The 16,214-nt window shown below is 51.3% G+C and overlaps 3 protein-coding genes across 3 annotated transcripts; all 3 read left to right on the forward strand.

Annotated features, from left to right (window-relative positions):
* The first annotated feature begins 6,172 nt into the window (after positions 1-6,172).
* BDQ94DRAFT_1428 (uncharacterized protein) lies at positions 6,173-6,725 on the forward strand. The gene is made up of 2 exons (XM_026766104.1): positions 6,173-6,581; positions 6,658-6,725. The coding sequence occupies exon 1, from the start codon at positions 6,307-6,309 to the stop codon at positions 6,562-6,564; it is 258 nt and encodes an 85-aa protein (XP_026632104.1). The 5' UTR covers positions 6,173-6,306; the 3' UTR covers positions 6,565-6,581; positions 6,658-6,725.
* Positions 6,726-6,809: 84 nt separating this feature from the next.
* On the forward strand, positions 6,810-8,188 carry BDQ94DRAFT_164869 (F-box protein; the record flags this gene model as incomplete). The annotated part of the gene is made up of 2 exons (XM_026770137.1): positions 6,810-8,007; positions 8,067-8,188. 2 exons carry the CDS (start codon positions 6,810-6,812, stop codon positions 8,186-8,188), a joined length of 1,320 nt encoding a protein of 439 aa, XP_026632105.1.
* Positions 8,189-12,033: 3,845 nt separating this feature from the next.
* BDQ94DRAFT_156043 (pyruvate kinase CDC19) lies at positions 12,034-14,085 on the forward strand (the record flags this gene model as incomplete). Its single annotated transcript, XM_026768580.1, has 8 exons — positions 12,034-12,157; positions 12,259-12,303; positions 12,361-12,407; positions 12,463-12,543; positions 12,597-12,718; positions 12,817-13,650; positions 13,700-13,781; positions 13,840-14,085. 8 exons carry the CDS (start codon positions 12,034-12,036, stop codon positions 14,083-14,085), a joined length of 1,581 nt encoding a protein of 526 aa, XP_026632106.1.
* Positions 14,086-16,214: the final 2,129 nt, after the last annotated feature.

Genomic DNA, 16,214 nt, shown 5'->3' on the forward strand with positions numbered 1-16,214 from the left:
GCTTGCGGGTCAGCGTAGACGTCGTCGTGGGCTTCTTGGCGGTAGACGAAGTGGAAGCCGTTGTCGAAGCCGGGCGAGTAGGATTGGCTGCGATAGCTTTGGCGGTACGAGATGCGGTCGAGGCTGTCGGCTTCGTCAAGTCACGAGCAGGCATAGAGGGCCGTGCAGGTTTGGTGACGGGCTTCGTCGCAGTGTTCAAGGACGTCCGGCTCGGCTTGTGTGCGACTTTGGGGGCTTCGAGGGCCGCAGCCTTCGTGGCCGTCGGCCGGGTAGCCCGCGTGGTCCGAGAAGTCTTGTCCTCGGGTTTGGCAGGAGATGTGGGCGTACGGGGTTGCGCTGGCGACTTGGTAGCAGGCTTGGGTGCCGTCTTCCCCACCTGGATAGTGGATGGTCGCTTGGCGACTGTCTTGGTCGGGGTCGGCTTGGGGGAGACATTGCTGGCCTTTACAGGAGAAGCTGGGACAGGAGCAGCAGCCGGAGCAGGGGGCTCCCCAGTGACCTCTTCTGAGGGCTTTTCGGGCTCTACCGGGGCAGGTTCGCTCTTCTCAGGCACATCATTCTGTGGCGTCTCCGAGGCCGCAACTGGCTGTTCGGTGATCTTCTGAGGGAAGCCGTTGCTGGTTGGTGACACAGACAACGGACTTCTCAAGCCACCCTCGAAATCCTCCGAATTGAAGCTCCTGACCCGGGACGGCGCAGCAGGGCTATCGCTGCGACCACTCACACTGCGAAGCCCTGCGACAGGGTTCGGCTGAGTGGCCCCATCGACAGCGATGAAGCTGGCGCGCACCTTGGACAAGGGTCTAGCAGAGGCGGAATGTTCGGAGCCAGCGGGAGATCGACCGCGGGAGGGAGGGGAAGTGGTGTTGCTCTGGTTGTTCTCGAACCTAGCAAGAAGGTTTCGCACACCAGGATGGCCGCCTGTCTCGTTCATGATGGCGGCTCGTTTGGGCGACAAGTGGCGGAAGCGGGAGGTCAGCAGAGGGTATTGATCGTGGCGGATGGGACTGGGGAGGGGAGAATCGGAGCTCGAGGGGTTGGTCAGAGAATCGACGGAGGTAGAGATGCGAAGAGGGGATTCAGCGCTTCGCACGGATGATGCGAAGGAATCGGAGGGCATTCACAAGATGAATGAACGCGTCCCAGAAAGAGGAGGGACGGGGTGACGTGAGATAAACAGTAGGCCCAATTTGTTAACAACACGCGGGAGGCAAACAGTGGTTCGGTAGTGGGGGGTAAACAAAGTCAATGCAGGTGAGACAATGCAACCGCGGTGGACACAACCATGGTGGACAAAGAGGGAATTGAGTGAGAGCTGTGATCAGGATGAATGAATGGCAGGGGGGATGGAGATGAGTAGGTGAGAGGAAGAGAGAGAGGAAAGCAAGAGAAAAGAGGGAGAAGGAGAAGAAGAAGAAGAAGTGAGAGAGAGAGAGTCACTTCCAACTAAAGAGAGAAAGTGGAGAGAGACAGCAACGAGGCCCCGACGCCTGAGGCAGCGGGTTCAGGGGTCGGATCCGCGGCTTCAAGTTGATGGCGCTCCGTCTCAGATTCGGTTCCTCGACGGTCTCTGCCTGGATGGCCTTACGTATTATTCAATAATCATGAACAAGAATAACTAATAATCCCTCTCTTTCTTTTGGTGGATGTGCTTCCCTCCCCCTGGCCTGATAGTCTCCGGCACTATTGACCTCCCCCCCAGGGAATGACTCTCTTCCTTTCTTTTGCGATCGACGGAATAATCGGCACCAACTCCTTGCAAATGTTCATACACAGTCAATACTGATGATGGCTACTGCTGATCCTACTGCTGAGGTGGGATGAAACAGTCCTCTTACCAGCTGAAACCCCGTGCCTCTCTTTCTACTCACTCTCAACACAGCATAGCATCTGTTCAGTTGACTGTTGGTCATGGTCACCATGGAGCCCCGACTGGCCGGGACTTTCCTGCAATCTCCTGCACTCCCCCGATCGTCTCCCTTCCCCCACGCCCCTAAAAGGCCAGCTTGCAGTTCCTTGCAAGTTGCGACACATTTTTAGCGAAACCTTGATCGTGCATCCCCCGATTGTCCCAAACCTTAGTTCACATGCTGGCCCCGATCTTGCATCCCCTTCCGGTGGCAAAAACCAGTTCCATCCCCGTCAGCCCGCAATGGTTGGTGCAATTACTGTGTAGCTAGTGGTGCTGTGTTCGTGGACAGGTTCCTGGATGACGCATTCCCTGGGAAACCCCTGGTGGATCAGGGATGGATTCGAGAGGATGCTAACGGCGACCAATTTCCCTCTAGTGCCATTCTAGTCCTTCTAGAGCATTCATGGAATAATCAAAAGGATGCTGTTAGCCTGTTAGTGCTTTCCTTTAATTACCCCGGTGGGTATGGATGCACTGACCTCCTCGCTCTCTCCCTTTTCCCTCGGACATGACACATGGCAGTAGTCCCAGCTGTGGTCCCCCCGCTGACTGCAGTCCCCATGGCACGGTTGTCACCCTGTCTTCAGAAATATTAACAATATTAACAATCAATCGATAGTACTTTGTATAGAGAAAAGGATTCCGCAGGGCCTGACGCAAACAAGGGAGACGGGGAAGCTGTGCCAGAATTCAGTAAAGATCAAAGCGCCCCCACCCGCGGGATGAACCTTATAACGCAGGGAGTCCGACTCAACCATGGAAACCCCAAGCTGCCATCAGACCGCTGCAACCACTGCCATTTTCCCATTAGATGCACTGATATCCGGAAATATATTCATCAATAGAAAGAAATTAAAGCAAGGTGCATGTTGGCCGCTGAGGCCCAGGCTTAAGCTATACGTAGTTAGTTCGGCTAGGCCTCCGTACTGCGTGAGACCGACGCGCTGGTTCTAAGGCTGTCTCTCAAGCAATTTTCATTTGGATAAAGTATGCGGACGGAAGTCAAGAATGTAACCATGCTCCGAAGTGAGAATGATGCATTCAAGGAAACTTGGTTTTTCTACGTGAAGACGTATCATAATGCGAGCTTGCCTTATCGGCACCACCAGGAGTATCTGTCAATGCCTCTTGCTGACTTAGTTCGAGATCAAAGGCAACTGATCCAGGTGTGGTGGTACCATACGTACTTGCGGCATCTGCATATATGCAAGCAAGTGTTGGTTAAAAGTATCTTTGATGTGTCACAAAATCGAAGCACTTTTGAAAGTGGGACCTTATTAGTGTTGATCGAAGTAGACCTGATGAACTCTGGCACACCTTCAAGTTGGGTCACACGCTGTGATACCAATACTGGCCTCGTTCGCTATTACAGAAGCACAACAGATAACTATCAAATCATTTCATTATGTCCAATGCTTGATGTACATGACCTAGTAGACTCTTCGAATAACATGCATAGCTAACCAAAATATATTGCAGACTTTTCCACGCACAGCGAACAACGTGCCAAGGTTCCCCGTGTACCAGACAGACTACAACAACTCGGCGGGATCAGAAGGCAGCGACTCTGGCAGGAGACCAGCATCTGCATCCTCCAGATCGTCGGTGAGTATTCCTACCCCGCTATCCAGGCGCTTACGATGCTTCCCCCGGCCAGCCTCCACGTCGACAAATCTTGTTATGCTGACCGGTGTGATGGGTTCGCTGCCGATATTCAGGCCATCTGATGATTGGATCTCGTCCGAACGCAGCTCCCAGTTCGCAGTGCGTACTCTGGCTTTCCGTCGCTCATTATTGACGGTCTCCTTCATGAAGGCAAACGACCGCGCTTGCTCTGCAGCCCATTTATCCAGCAGACTGTCCCTTGCTTCAACTTCCAGGCGCAGCTGCTCCTCCAAGCCAGTGTTACTACGGCGAAGTCGGTCAATATCTGACTTGGCTTCCGCCAGTGACGTGTTGAGCTCCGAGACGAGGACATTCATCGACCCCACTTCTTGTTCAAGGCGTTGCTGCTCCTCCTTTGCTTCTTGCTCCAAACCCTGTATCGTCTGCTGGCGCTCAGCCTCGAGTGACTCAATCTTGGTTGCGAGGTCACACACGCGGGTGCGATTCTGTTGAAGGGCCTCTTCTAATTCCCGGATGCGAGTTTCCCGCTCCACAACGGTTGATTCGGTAGTACGAAGGGAACGGGCCTGCTCTTCCAGCTTTTGCTGTAGTTCGTCCACTTCCTGTTTGTGTGACTCGTTATTCTTCGCCTTGTCATCCTCCAATTCAGTAACCAGGGCCTCTAGTCCTTTGACTTCCTCGTGGTATTTGTCGAGAGCAGCACTCAGCCGCTGAATGCTGACAGCTTGTTCCTTTCCTTCGCGTTCAAGCTCCTGCATACGCATTCGTGTGTGAAGCATGTCTCCAGCGGATGAGGCAATAGACTCTTCCAGGTCTTGAATCTTCTTCGATGCACCTTCGTATCGAGCCAACAGAGTATCGAACTGACCCCGAATTGCGTTCTCCCGGCCTACGGAGCCTTCTAGTCGTTCCTGCTCGTCTCCAAGGCTCTTGACGAGCACCTCAACTCGCTTTACTAATGCACCCAGAGTTGCTTTGCCATCACTGAGGCTAGCATTGGCGGTCTCGCCGGGAACTGCTCGTTCGAGTTGAAGGCGTGCGGCGCGAAAGTGGTCACGCATTGTAGAGATGATTTCCGCAGCGTTATTCCCAGGAAATCCGAGACCCGACAATTCTTCCTTGACGTTGTCCAGTGCTTGGGCAGCGTCAGAAGCACGCCGCAGTGTCTGGGTCAGGGTAGGCAGGACTTGATCCAGGAAGTCCGGCGGTGGAGAGGACTGACGAAGGAGACCTTCAATTGCAGTTCCGCCAAACGAAGCGACACGGGCGCGACATGCCTCAAATAAGTCACGTTTCTCCTTCCTGGCAGCTGCGAGGTCGGCTGAAAGCGCAATGATCTCCGCCTCTTGCCTGTGGTCAGGTATGGATGCCTGAGTCGATGCATCAGTATTCGCATGTCCTTGGCTCAGAAGTGAAATATTATCAGGCACTGAAAGCCGGGCATCTAAGGCCCGAATATCCGGCGAGTTTGATATAAGCATTGTATCACAATCCCATGCACTCTCATTGATCACCATTGTTTCTCCCTCGGAATTGCTGATGGTATCATGGTCTGTTGTGGCACCCGGCGAAGGGAACGAAAGCTGTTCCCTTAATCGGACATTCTCTGACGATACCTGTTCAATCATGGATTGTGGCGATAGCCATGTGGTTTCTTCGCTGGTTGCTAGACTCTTGGATACGTCTTGGTTTCTTTTGACCGAATCCAGTTCATTCTTCAACGAATCTCGTTCGCGTAGTAGCGACTGGAGTGTCTTCTCGTACTGGGCGGATTCCCTCTTCTCGCGCTCTAGATGGTTGATCTCATCACTTAGCCCAATCCGCCGGATTCTTCGTTTCGTGCGCGCGTCTAGAAGTTGTCGCAACGGTGTGAACTGCACTACATGCTCTGGGAAGGCTGTACTGGCAGCATCAGGAGCGTCCATACTGCGGCGAGACCGCGGAAGAGGGGTTGAGCGCCGTCGTTGGCGACGGCTTGGGCTCCGAATCAACGGGTCATCTTCTGCTCGTTCTTCGAAGGAAGACCGCAACATGGCCGGAGTAAGGCCTGTTGAGTGGGCAGAACCATGTTGCCGCCCAGGACCCGGGTCTGAGAAGCGAACCTTTTTACTCTGATGAGGGGTCTCGCAAGAGGTGGCGGAGGTAATATAATACTCGGTTCGACGAGTTCTTCTGATCGAGACCGGCGTGGGAGGCTCTTGAGCCTCTTGAGGCTTTTGACTGGATGAAGAGCTGTTTTGTCTCTTTCGTTTCGCCTGTCTCGTGTCCATGGCGATTGTGTATCGACCTGACTTGGGTGAGTCAAATGTCGCACGATCTCAGCCCCTGCTTTGTTTTTCTGGGGATGAGAAAGGTATGGTTGTGACACTTGGCTTAGACAATAATGATGCTATAGGGCCGTGAAACAAACCAATAGATATATAGAGCAGTAGTAATAATGATGGTAGTTCGGAACAACAGTTGACGGCAATCACCACGGGACCTGGAGTATTGTGATTTTTCCCGAATAGGCAAGGGCCCATCGTGCCTTCCTGACGCGTTGAAGGACAGGGCCATTGCCCGATTGGGAACGCGTAAACAAACCCACCCTTGCGCCAGTCACCTGACTGCCCCCGCTGCCTTGCATTTCAGGCGCTGTACTTTGTTTTGTGAGTATTTCAAATCATGATCAATACGGGATTATCGAGCTATCCGGATATTACCTCCTTCGTATGTAGTATGGAATAAGGAAAAGACAAGGAGTATTGTTTCTGCTGTGTGACCAGCCAATGAAAGACATTGTTTCCGTATCTTATCGCCATCCCCGTGACGAGCGCCAGATTGGCGTTTTCCCCTCAACTCAACTTCTCTTACTGCCGGCTGCCCACCACCACAACTGGGAAGTCTCCTGCGAGCAGATGCGATCAAATGCAGAATCACCCAGCAACACCACCGCACACTGGTTATCCCGTGCTTTGCACAATGTTCGCAGGGATGCACCGCCCTTTTATTTAGACTTTGGCTGGACAGCTCCGTTGATGAGGTGATCGAGGCGGCTGCAAGGGTGATGTCATGCGGGCGGCCAGCTGGACTTGCCTTCCCCTCGCTAATCCAGTGGAAGCTAACTTACTAGTATGCAGATCGTCAACCACTTGCTTCCTTGACTACTTTATCTCCCCTGCTCTTGTGCTCACGGCCAACTCAATTATTCCGAGCGCTATCTGGCAGATCATCTGCTGCTGCACCTGTCACCCTTGGCTTCTCGGCTTTCAGTCCATTCAAGAGACTCGTGATGACTGCTGCGCTTGTGAATCAGCCGGCCTGGGAGGAACGGAAACAGGCACCCGCGGAGATGGACGACGATCCCCAGACGTCTTTATCGGAAACAACTTCCAACAACCCCAGGGAATTCAGCGCTCCATTTTTAGAGCTTCCCCCTGAGCTAGTCCAGCAAATACTGTCATATTTATCGGCTCAAGATCTCGCTCGCCTGTCAACCACCTGCCGCACTTTCGCTGAGCATGCGACCAACGAGCTTTTGTGGGCCAATATCATCAACTCCAATCTTCCCGAGCCCATACACACACCAGGTGTCTTTGACTCCTTTCGCAGTCTCTACATCGCCCACCATCCTTGCTGGTTTATTCCTCGCAACAAAATCTGGTTTGCAGACACTGAGCACACGGGCAATTTAATTCTCGCCCGCTATGATCACCGACGGGGCGTCATAGAGGCTTACCGAGTCATCGCAGAACGTCGCTCGCACCAATTTCAACTTTGGGACTGGAACCCAGATGTTATTATTCAAACGTTCAATCCTAAAGTCAGTCTGTGGCTAGACGATCCAGTCCTGCTCCTTAAGAACCACCACGAGGGACGGCCGTTATATTTACACGGTGAGACCCGCATGCCTATGCCCCTCGAGACGCAGCATGTCTTCAACTCGTTTTCGCTTTGTTCCACCCGAATGACGTCTGATGTTGTGGCGAACAAACAATGGCCTCCAATAACCATTCCAACCAAACACCGCGTCTATCGCGGTGAAGTTGACCCGGAGTGGGAACGCCACCCCCCACAGCTGGACAGAATTTCTGAGCATGCGTTTCGTATTAGAAGATGGGCACATTTCCGATTGGGCATGCCGATCTTCACCGCTGGCCGGAGTGAGACGCTGTCGACTTATGCTACACTTGACCCGGAGCTGTATACGCCTACGGACAAGAAACCATACCAAGGCATTTGGGTTGGAGACTACTCAGCACATGGATGTGAATTTCTGCTTTTCCTACAACGTGACCAAGGGGAAGGGCGATGCAGCCTTGAGGCTATCAAGCTCACTGGAGACCCTAACGTTCCTCGTGGCGAAATATCATTCTCAGCAGATGACATTGGTCCAGGAGGATTTGTTCGCATTGCGGAGGAAGCTCTCTTTCAAGGAGCACGCATAGTAAGGAGCAAAGGCCATGTAGCGGGCCTCGGTTTCAGAGATGGTAAGTTTGATCGGAAAAGTGGCCGGGCATCTCGCTTTGCATACTGACCTGGTTTTTAGATACGTTTATCGCATCCCAACTCATTTTGATTTCGCCAGAGTGCGTGGCGCACTATTGGGAAACTATGGGCCATATCTCCTATTACCGTCGTCTGGACATCGATGCATTACTCCGGACATAGGTTTCGATGAATACATAGTACGAAAGTTACGATTGAACGAATCACGTCACTCATTCCATACCCCACGGTGCTTCCAGAATATGACCCGGGCTCCTATTTTGGCGATTATGCTTTGACATGCGCGGACGCTTTTGACGTTAAACTTTCTAGCGAGTACACATGTGCTATGATAGACCCACACGGGCTTACATGTGACAACCAATCTTTCACTTTGGCGCATCTGTTATTGCGAGACCACACTCGCGGCCCAAAGGCGGGCTCTACGGAGGTTACCATATTGAAATGAATTGGACTCCTGAAACCGGATACTCTTGTATAACCTCATGGCTAGTCAGTGACCTGCACACGGTGACTGTAGTGGTGGATAAGAAAACACCGGGAGCAACCTCGATGGGTAGTCCGGGCCGTTGTTTGGCTAACAGCGGAGAGCAGAGATAGATGAGTTGTCCCTCCACAGGGAACCTATGTACAAACAGGCGTATCGAGGAGAGATGCGAATGTTCCAGAGGAAATTGCCATTGGAGCATGGATCAAGGTGTACAGCCAACGCAAAATACCCAACGCCATGACTTGCGCTACTCAAACACGAGCCGAAATGCCATCATCAATCATGAGCAACGATCCCTCCCAACTCCAGAATAATACCCCAGCCGCGACGGGATTGTTATCCTTCTTGTCTTATCCCGCCTTCTCTCCTCCAGCCAGAAACTCGCAGTTTCACCTAGTAGTGCATTCGCCTAACCCAGGCAAATCACATATAGATGCCCACCCCACAAGAGATCCATTCAATTCATTCGTAAGCCGACCGGCGACTCCGACATAGGAAAAGCGATGCGATCGGTAGTTGAGATGTAGTAGTAGTAGTAGTAGATCTACCGCTTGCGCTCGAAGTAGCTAGTCGAACCCAACACAGCCACAGACTGATCCATCACCCACTCACCCACACCCAGGTAGTTGTCGATCCACTTCTTGAAGTCCTTGTTATCGGTGATTTTGTCGGAGTTGAGACTGGGGCTGTGAAATACCCCACGCGATTACCCCCAAGACGGGGGGATGAGCGCGGGATGAACTGATTAGTTTCCTGACCCTCGGATAGAATGGATGATAGCGTAGAAATGGGGCGTAGTATTTACGTTAATCCAGTCGAGCGCTTGACGCCAGCCAGGAAGGCCGAGACTAGATTGCGAAACAGGTCAGCTCCAAACCCCAACTTAAACAGAAAGAAAAATAATAATAAGGGTACGTACTAAGAACCGCATCGAAAGCGTAGTGGCTAAGACGTCCGAGCTGAATGTGCACAAGAATATATTAGTATATCCCATATTCTATACCCTATCTATCCCATATCCTCGTCTCTTCCGTAGAACAACCCGGCCGGGGACGGACGAGGCTTGGTTAGGTATGTGACATACCATGATGACGAGTAACTTCTGCGTGTGTGATAATGTGATAGGTAAATGATTTGCAGCAACAGACTATATCAATAGGAGGAGCGAGGGGTATGGGCGTGGGAGTTCTTGTCAGTGGGAATAGAAAAAAGAAAGATAGGTAGGTAGGTAGCAGCAGGTCACCCCACGGAGAGTCATCGAGGTAGAGGGTTCACGTGGCTTTCACATGACGTGGGCGACTGACTGGGCGAGGCGGTGAGCGAGGCTGGGGTGGTCATTTAGGTGGCTGGGTTTGAGGAGAGGAGTTGTGTGGCTGGTGTGGTTAGTGAGCTGGAGCTGGTTAGTAAGTACTCCGTAGTAACTAGGTACTAAGTCTCGGCAGGTAGGCAGTTAGCCGAGCGGCCACTTGTCTGTGGTGTGTTTGTTACAGCTCATAAAGTACAGAGTCCGGAGGGGCAGTGTCTATATATTACTTAGTTATTTCATCGCTTGACAGATAATGCTACACCGTAATGACTTTAGAGATAGGATGAATCATAAATACCCACACTCCCTCCCATTCAGTTTCCAATGCCTCAACAACTAAATCAACTCAACCCAAAAAGCAAATACTAACAAACATCAATACTGAATAGATCAGCATGCATACATCCATCCATTTGCCGAAGTCCGAAACCATTTTCCTCAATCCAAGCCAAGCGAAACTGAACTATGCTCCTCCGTCGGAGCAGTACGCAATCACAGCACCGCCAAGTCGGCAGTACTTTGTCAATAGCTAGGCGGGTGGATGAGGATGATATGTAGGATGAAACAACTACCGAAAAGGGAATGAAGATAACTGGGCTTGGCTCTGCATACTAACATACTAAGTATGTATCTGCTATGGAGAATATGTGTGCTAGCTATAGTTATCTTTGTAAGAGGAAGTGTGCCGAGCCGACGGCGGGCTAAGTACTTACGGAGTGGAATGGCCTAGCATGCATATTGCAGATTATCCAGATTCACCGGGGGCTGAGTCGGGACGGGTATACACATACATTATAATAACAGGTGCTAAGTTGTTGATCGGTATCCGTGATTGTAAGTAGAAGGTACTTATGTGGTGGTAGTGAGGATATGGGTTCAGTAGGTAGTGCGTACCTCTCTACTACTTACTATCTATCTACCTTGTGGGTGTCCAATCACGGAAAATAAGAATATCAATAGAACGACCATACCATTGTTCTGGATGTTTTATGTTTACTCACTTAAGTAAGTAAGTATTAGCCATAATGAGCCAAGAGAGACTAAGTTTCAGTTCGGATATATGTGGTTAAGGTGCTGCTATTACTATCTCTCTCTCATCCTGACCTACCTAACTATCTATCTTCCCAGTGAAGGCAGCGGCACATTCGGAGTTAAAAACCTCCAAGTGGAAGAGAAAACCTCCGAGTACTTACTTAGGGTCCCTGTCTACTGGCCAAAGTCTCGTCCTCATTATTATGATTAATTACCCACTGGACAAAAAAAAAAAAAATAAAAATAAAAATAAAAATAAAAATAAAAAGGGAGACAGCTTCTCCATAACTGGCAACTGGGTCCGTCCGAGCAGAGCAAAATTCAGCCTTATGGGTTCCGATGGAGTCAGGGAAATAGTTCTTGCGAAGGGCATTGGGCTCTTTTGCGAGGAGAAAATTCAGCACCGACAAAGCATCCAAATCCACCTCGCTAGGAGAGAATGGATCCGCGACGATGTGGGGTCAACTGGACAGAGTGAGAGGGTATCATGTGGTCCTGCCAGATACTTCGCAGAATGTTGTGTGGGTGTCTGATTGTGGCTTGGGCTTGAATTGCTTTTGGTCTTCCCAACCAATTATTATTGCATGCGGCGTATGAATGCCTGAGATGCGCGGAGGGAAGGTGCCTGAGGATGAAGTGGACAAATGCTGCTGATCGCTGGGCGGAAACCCTTGGCTGACCAGTGAAAAGAGCGGACGGAGGCAGCAGGTGTATCTACGATCAAAGAATAGTAGCAAAGCAGTGAAAGGTGGATCACCCAGCAAATAATTGAGTTTTGATACCCAGCGATAGTGCCGGGGGGGAGAAAAAGTCATTAATAATGGGAATTATGTAGGCGATGGGAAGTGTGATTGTAACTACTCCGTAGCTGGAGGCACAACTAACAAGCCAGCTCTCAACCCGCGGGGAACCGACCGACAGAAAAAAGCGTCCCAAAGCAGGAATCCCACCAAAAAGGGCCGATCCAGCCAATCACCGCCGCCAACATTTTTCCTTCCCGGGCACCCCTCCTCTAGTCCACCATCTCTCTCTTCTCTCGCTCACCGGCCCCGTCTTTTCCTTCCCTATTATCTCTCCCTCTTCTCCTCCCTTCTCTCCCTCCATTCTTTCTTCCATCTTCATCAATCCCTTCTCTTCTGTCTTCCCCCCCGGTTCAGTAGAGATCAATCATCCGTCAAGATGGCCGCCAGCTCTTCCCTCGACCACCTGAGCAACCGCATGAAGTTGGAGTGGCACTCCAAGCTCAACACTGAGATGGTGCCCTCCAAGAACTTCCGCCGCACCTCCATCATCGGAACCATCGGTACGTTCCTGCCAGTTGTGTCGTTGCGATTGCCATCTCTTGATGAGGACCTCGCACCCCGCACTTGACCTCATCCGAGCTAACCTCCGATTTTTCTTTAGGCCCCAAGACCAACTCCGTGGAGAAGATCAACTCTCTCCGCACTGGTACGAGCGATAAAACCTATAACTCTGGGAGTTATCAATCAGCTGACTAGCTTGCAGCCGGTCTTAACGTTGTTCGCATGAACTTCTCCCACGGTTCTTATGAGGTAAGAAGGGAACCCATCCGTGCATTGGCACATGACGATATGCTGACCCGCCCAGTACCACCAATCTGTTATCGACAACGCCCGCGAGGCCGCCAAGACCCAGGTCGGACGTCCTCTCGCCATTGCTCTTGATACCGTAAGTTCGGGTCCCTTGGCTGGTCGCGATCCTTCAAATTAACTCCTCTGTAGAAAGGTCCCGAGATCCGTACCGGAAACACCCCCGATGATAAGGATATCCCTATCAAGCAGGGCCACGAGCTCAACATCACCACCGACGAGCAATATGCCACCGCCTCCGACGACAAGAACATGTAAGATTCCTCCCCGCGTTCTTCCGATCTTGCCAGTGGATCGGGAGACCAGCGCAGATGTGTCTGTGTATGGACTCCGCTAACAAGTCGGATTGTAGGTACCTCGACTACAAGAACATCACCAAGGTGATCTCTCCTGGCAAGCTCATCTATGTTGATGACGGTATCCTTTCCTTCGAGGTCCTCGAAGTCGTAGATGACAAGACCATCCGCGTCCGGTGCTTGAACAACGGCAACATCTCTTCCCGCAAGGGTGTTAACTTGCCCGGCACTGACGTTGACCTCCCCGCCCTTTCCGAGAAGGACATTGCCGATCTCAAGTTCGGTGTTAGGAACAAGGTCGACATGGTCTTCGCTTCTTTCATCCGCCGCGGTAGCGACATTCGCCACATCCGTGAGGTTCTGGGTGAGGAGGGCAAGGAGATCCAGATCATTGCCAAGATTGAGAACCAGCAGGGTGTCAACAACTTCGACGAGATCCTCGAAGAGACTGACGGTGTCATGGTTGCCCGTGGTGACCTTGGTATCGAGATCCCCGCCCCCAAGGTCTTCATCGCCCAGAAGATGATGATCGCCAAGTGTAACATCAAGGGTAAGCCCGTCATCTGTGCCACTCAGATGCTCGAGTCCATGACATACAACCCTCGTCCTACTCGTGCCGAGGTGTCCGATGTTGCCAACGCCGTCCTTGACGGTGCCGACTGTGTCATGCTGTCGGGAGAGACCGCCAAGGGTAACCACCCCAACGAGGCCGTCAAGATGATGTCCGAGACCTGCCTGCTCGCCGAGGTTGCCATCCCCCACTTCAATGTGTTCGATGAGCTCCGCAACCTTGCTCCTCGCCCCACCGACACTGTCGAGTCCATCGCCATGGCTGCCGTTAGCGCCAGTCTGGAACTCAACGCTGGTGCCATCGTTGTCTTGACTACCAGGTGAGTTGCAAATATCCAGTTGGGTAGGATGATTGCTGACAGATCGCAGCGGTAAAACTGCTCGCTACCTTTCCAAGTACCGCCCCGTCTGCCCCATTGTCATGGTTACCCGTAACCCCGCTGCCTCCCGGGTAAGTCGAGAAGCGTAGTGTTGTTTCGAGAGGTCGTGTGCTAACGTGTCGAATCCAGTACTCTCACCTGTACCGTGGTGTCTGGCCCTTCCTCTTCCCCGAGAAGAAGCCCGACTTCAACGTCAAGGTCTGGCAGGAGGATGTTGACCGCCGTCTCAAGTGGGGTATCAACCACGCTCTTAAGCTCGGCATCATCAACAAGGGTGACAACATCGTCTGTGTCCAGGGATGGCGCGGCGGTATGGGCCACACCAACACCGTCCGTGTGGTCCCTGCTGAGGAGAACCTTGGCCTGGCTGAGTAAATGCAAAAGCAGTCTGGCATGCCACCGGTTGGTGGATGACACGGTAACGACAGCGATTGGATAGAAAGCGTCAAGGGTGTGTCTCTGGATATCGTAGACCGGTCTCGCCGCCATGCGATGACTCAGGTAGTCTCCCCGCGGGCAGGCTGCTTGTGTCTTCACTGCGAGACTCGTTAGTCGGGGCAGGACGAGGAGCACCAGGAGTGCGCACTTGCGTCTACCACCACATTCACTTTGAGCCCGAAACGCGCTGGGGGAAGACACACACCTTGGGAACGTAATGTGTATGTATCTTGATTTGACGTTAGTTAGCCAGCCATGTTTGGTGGACTTTGCTGCGATCAAAAGCTAGAATTTAATGAGTTGTTCACAATGCCTCGATGAGATAAAGCACAGCATCCTGAGTGTCAGTCAGTACGATTTGTTAGTGGAAATGCATTCCGAATCCCTTGAGAATTCATCATTCGCCAGAGCAAAGTAGCTAATGTTGGTAAACAACGAATCGCTTCGTAAAGCCATGGATGGCATGTCCGAAGACATGAATCGGACGTAGTTTCGTCAACAACAGCCAACAATCATGTAGAAAGTTGCAGAAGGAAAAAGAGAACTGAGTAAGTAGTAGTAGATCAAAAGAGAAACGGAGAGAGAGAGCGAGACAAGAGGGTGGCACAAGAACCAACCCCTCCCAATGCGCCCTCGAATCGAGAGCCCTTTTCTCGTGCGGGGGAACGGAACAAGAAGCCTCAACCGAGGCAAGGTATTTGTCAATCTTTCACATTTCAGAAGTTCAGTCAGCCCATAGCTACCTAGTAAGTAGCCACTGGCAGTAATTCAGTTAGTCATGTTAAATAGTTCGTGAGTCAATTCCGTAGCGCAGCGCGGAGCGTAAGGCTATATTATCCCGCCTTACACCCGCCATTAAAGAGCAATGGAGAGAGAGCAATCTTCAACAACCGACATACAAAAAGAAAGGAGTAAAGAGAAATAAAAGGAGGGGAGAAAAAAAGAGGAGCACACGAAAAGAAAAAAAGAAAGAAAATCCGTGACGCGACGATGTGGGAAATCAGATTGCCCAAAACTGAACTGAAGGAGAACTAAAACCGCGGAGCAGCAAATCAGATTCCCGAATGGTAACCCGAACGTCCCGAATTCAGCCGATGGTGTTTTCGGGAAGTTCGTGTCTGTGTCTGTGTCGCGGGGTTCTTCCGGAAAAAGGATTACTACGTTCTACTACTTACTACCTTCGGGTATACTGTTTCTCCTTTTTTATGAATTGGATTTTATGTAGGAATGTATTCAGGTTGCTGTTTGTTTTGCTTATGTTATTGTAATGGTCATTATGGCTGGTTGCGTAGTATTATGGTAGGTCCTATTTAGTAGTAGTCTAGGTGGGTGGTGGTAATGGTGGTCTCGTACACTCATTAAAATGAAGGAATGCTTGTGGAACGAGGAGAAACAGCAAAAGCAAAAGAAAAAGAAATACCGCTCAAAGACCGTACACAAAAGTTGGATGGACACGCCAAGTGTAAATGTAGCATCAATGAATGAACTGGAAGTGGGAATTTTTGGTACATCATGTCGTGTTCGTCAAGTCATATCCGTCATGAAGGTCTTGATTTAGTACAGAACTGTCCGTGGAGGAACTGACCCGCTCAGCTTGTCGTCTCCTCGAGAGCATCAGCGTCCGCGGTGGCATAACTCTGGCTCGGGTAGTGTTCAACTGGGGCGTATCTGTAGAGCTGGGAATTTTGGAATTGGTGCCAGCAGCTTATGGCCATGTCAGCAAGTGTTGTTGAGATTGGGGAGTGTGAGGTCTTAGAGACATACCTTGGGGCCTGGAGCACGTATCGCGCCATCGCCTCCCTAAATCGACTCTTGTACTCCTTTGGACTGGTGACTGTAGGTCGATTCTTGCCGCCACCAGCGAATCCACGATCTTTGATCCAGGATTCTAGTTTCTTGTCCCAGGTGTATGTGCGGATGCAGTCGATTACGCCAACCACTAGCTCTGAACGACTCTCGTCAATAGCGATCATGAGCGAGTAATCCATCACGTTTTGGCGTCCCAGAAACAGAGTGTCATTCCAGACGCTCTGACTCAGAAGCTTCTTCGAGTGCTCCCGCGCAAA

Source organism: Aspergillus welwitschiae (assembly GCF_003344945.1).
Source record: "Aspergillus welwitschiae strain CBS 139.54b unplaced genomic scaffold BDQ94scaffold_1, whole genome shotgun sequence".
NCBI classification, from domain to species: Eukaryota; Fungi; Ascomycota; class Eurotiomycetes; order Eurotiales; family Aspergillaceae; genus Aspergillus; species Aspergillus welwitschiae.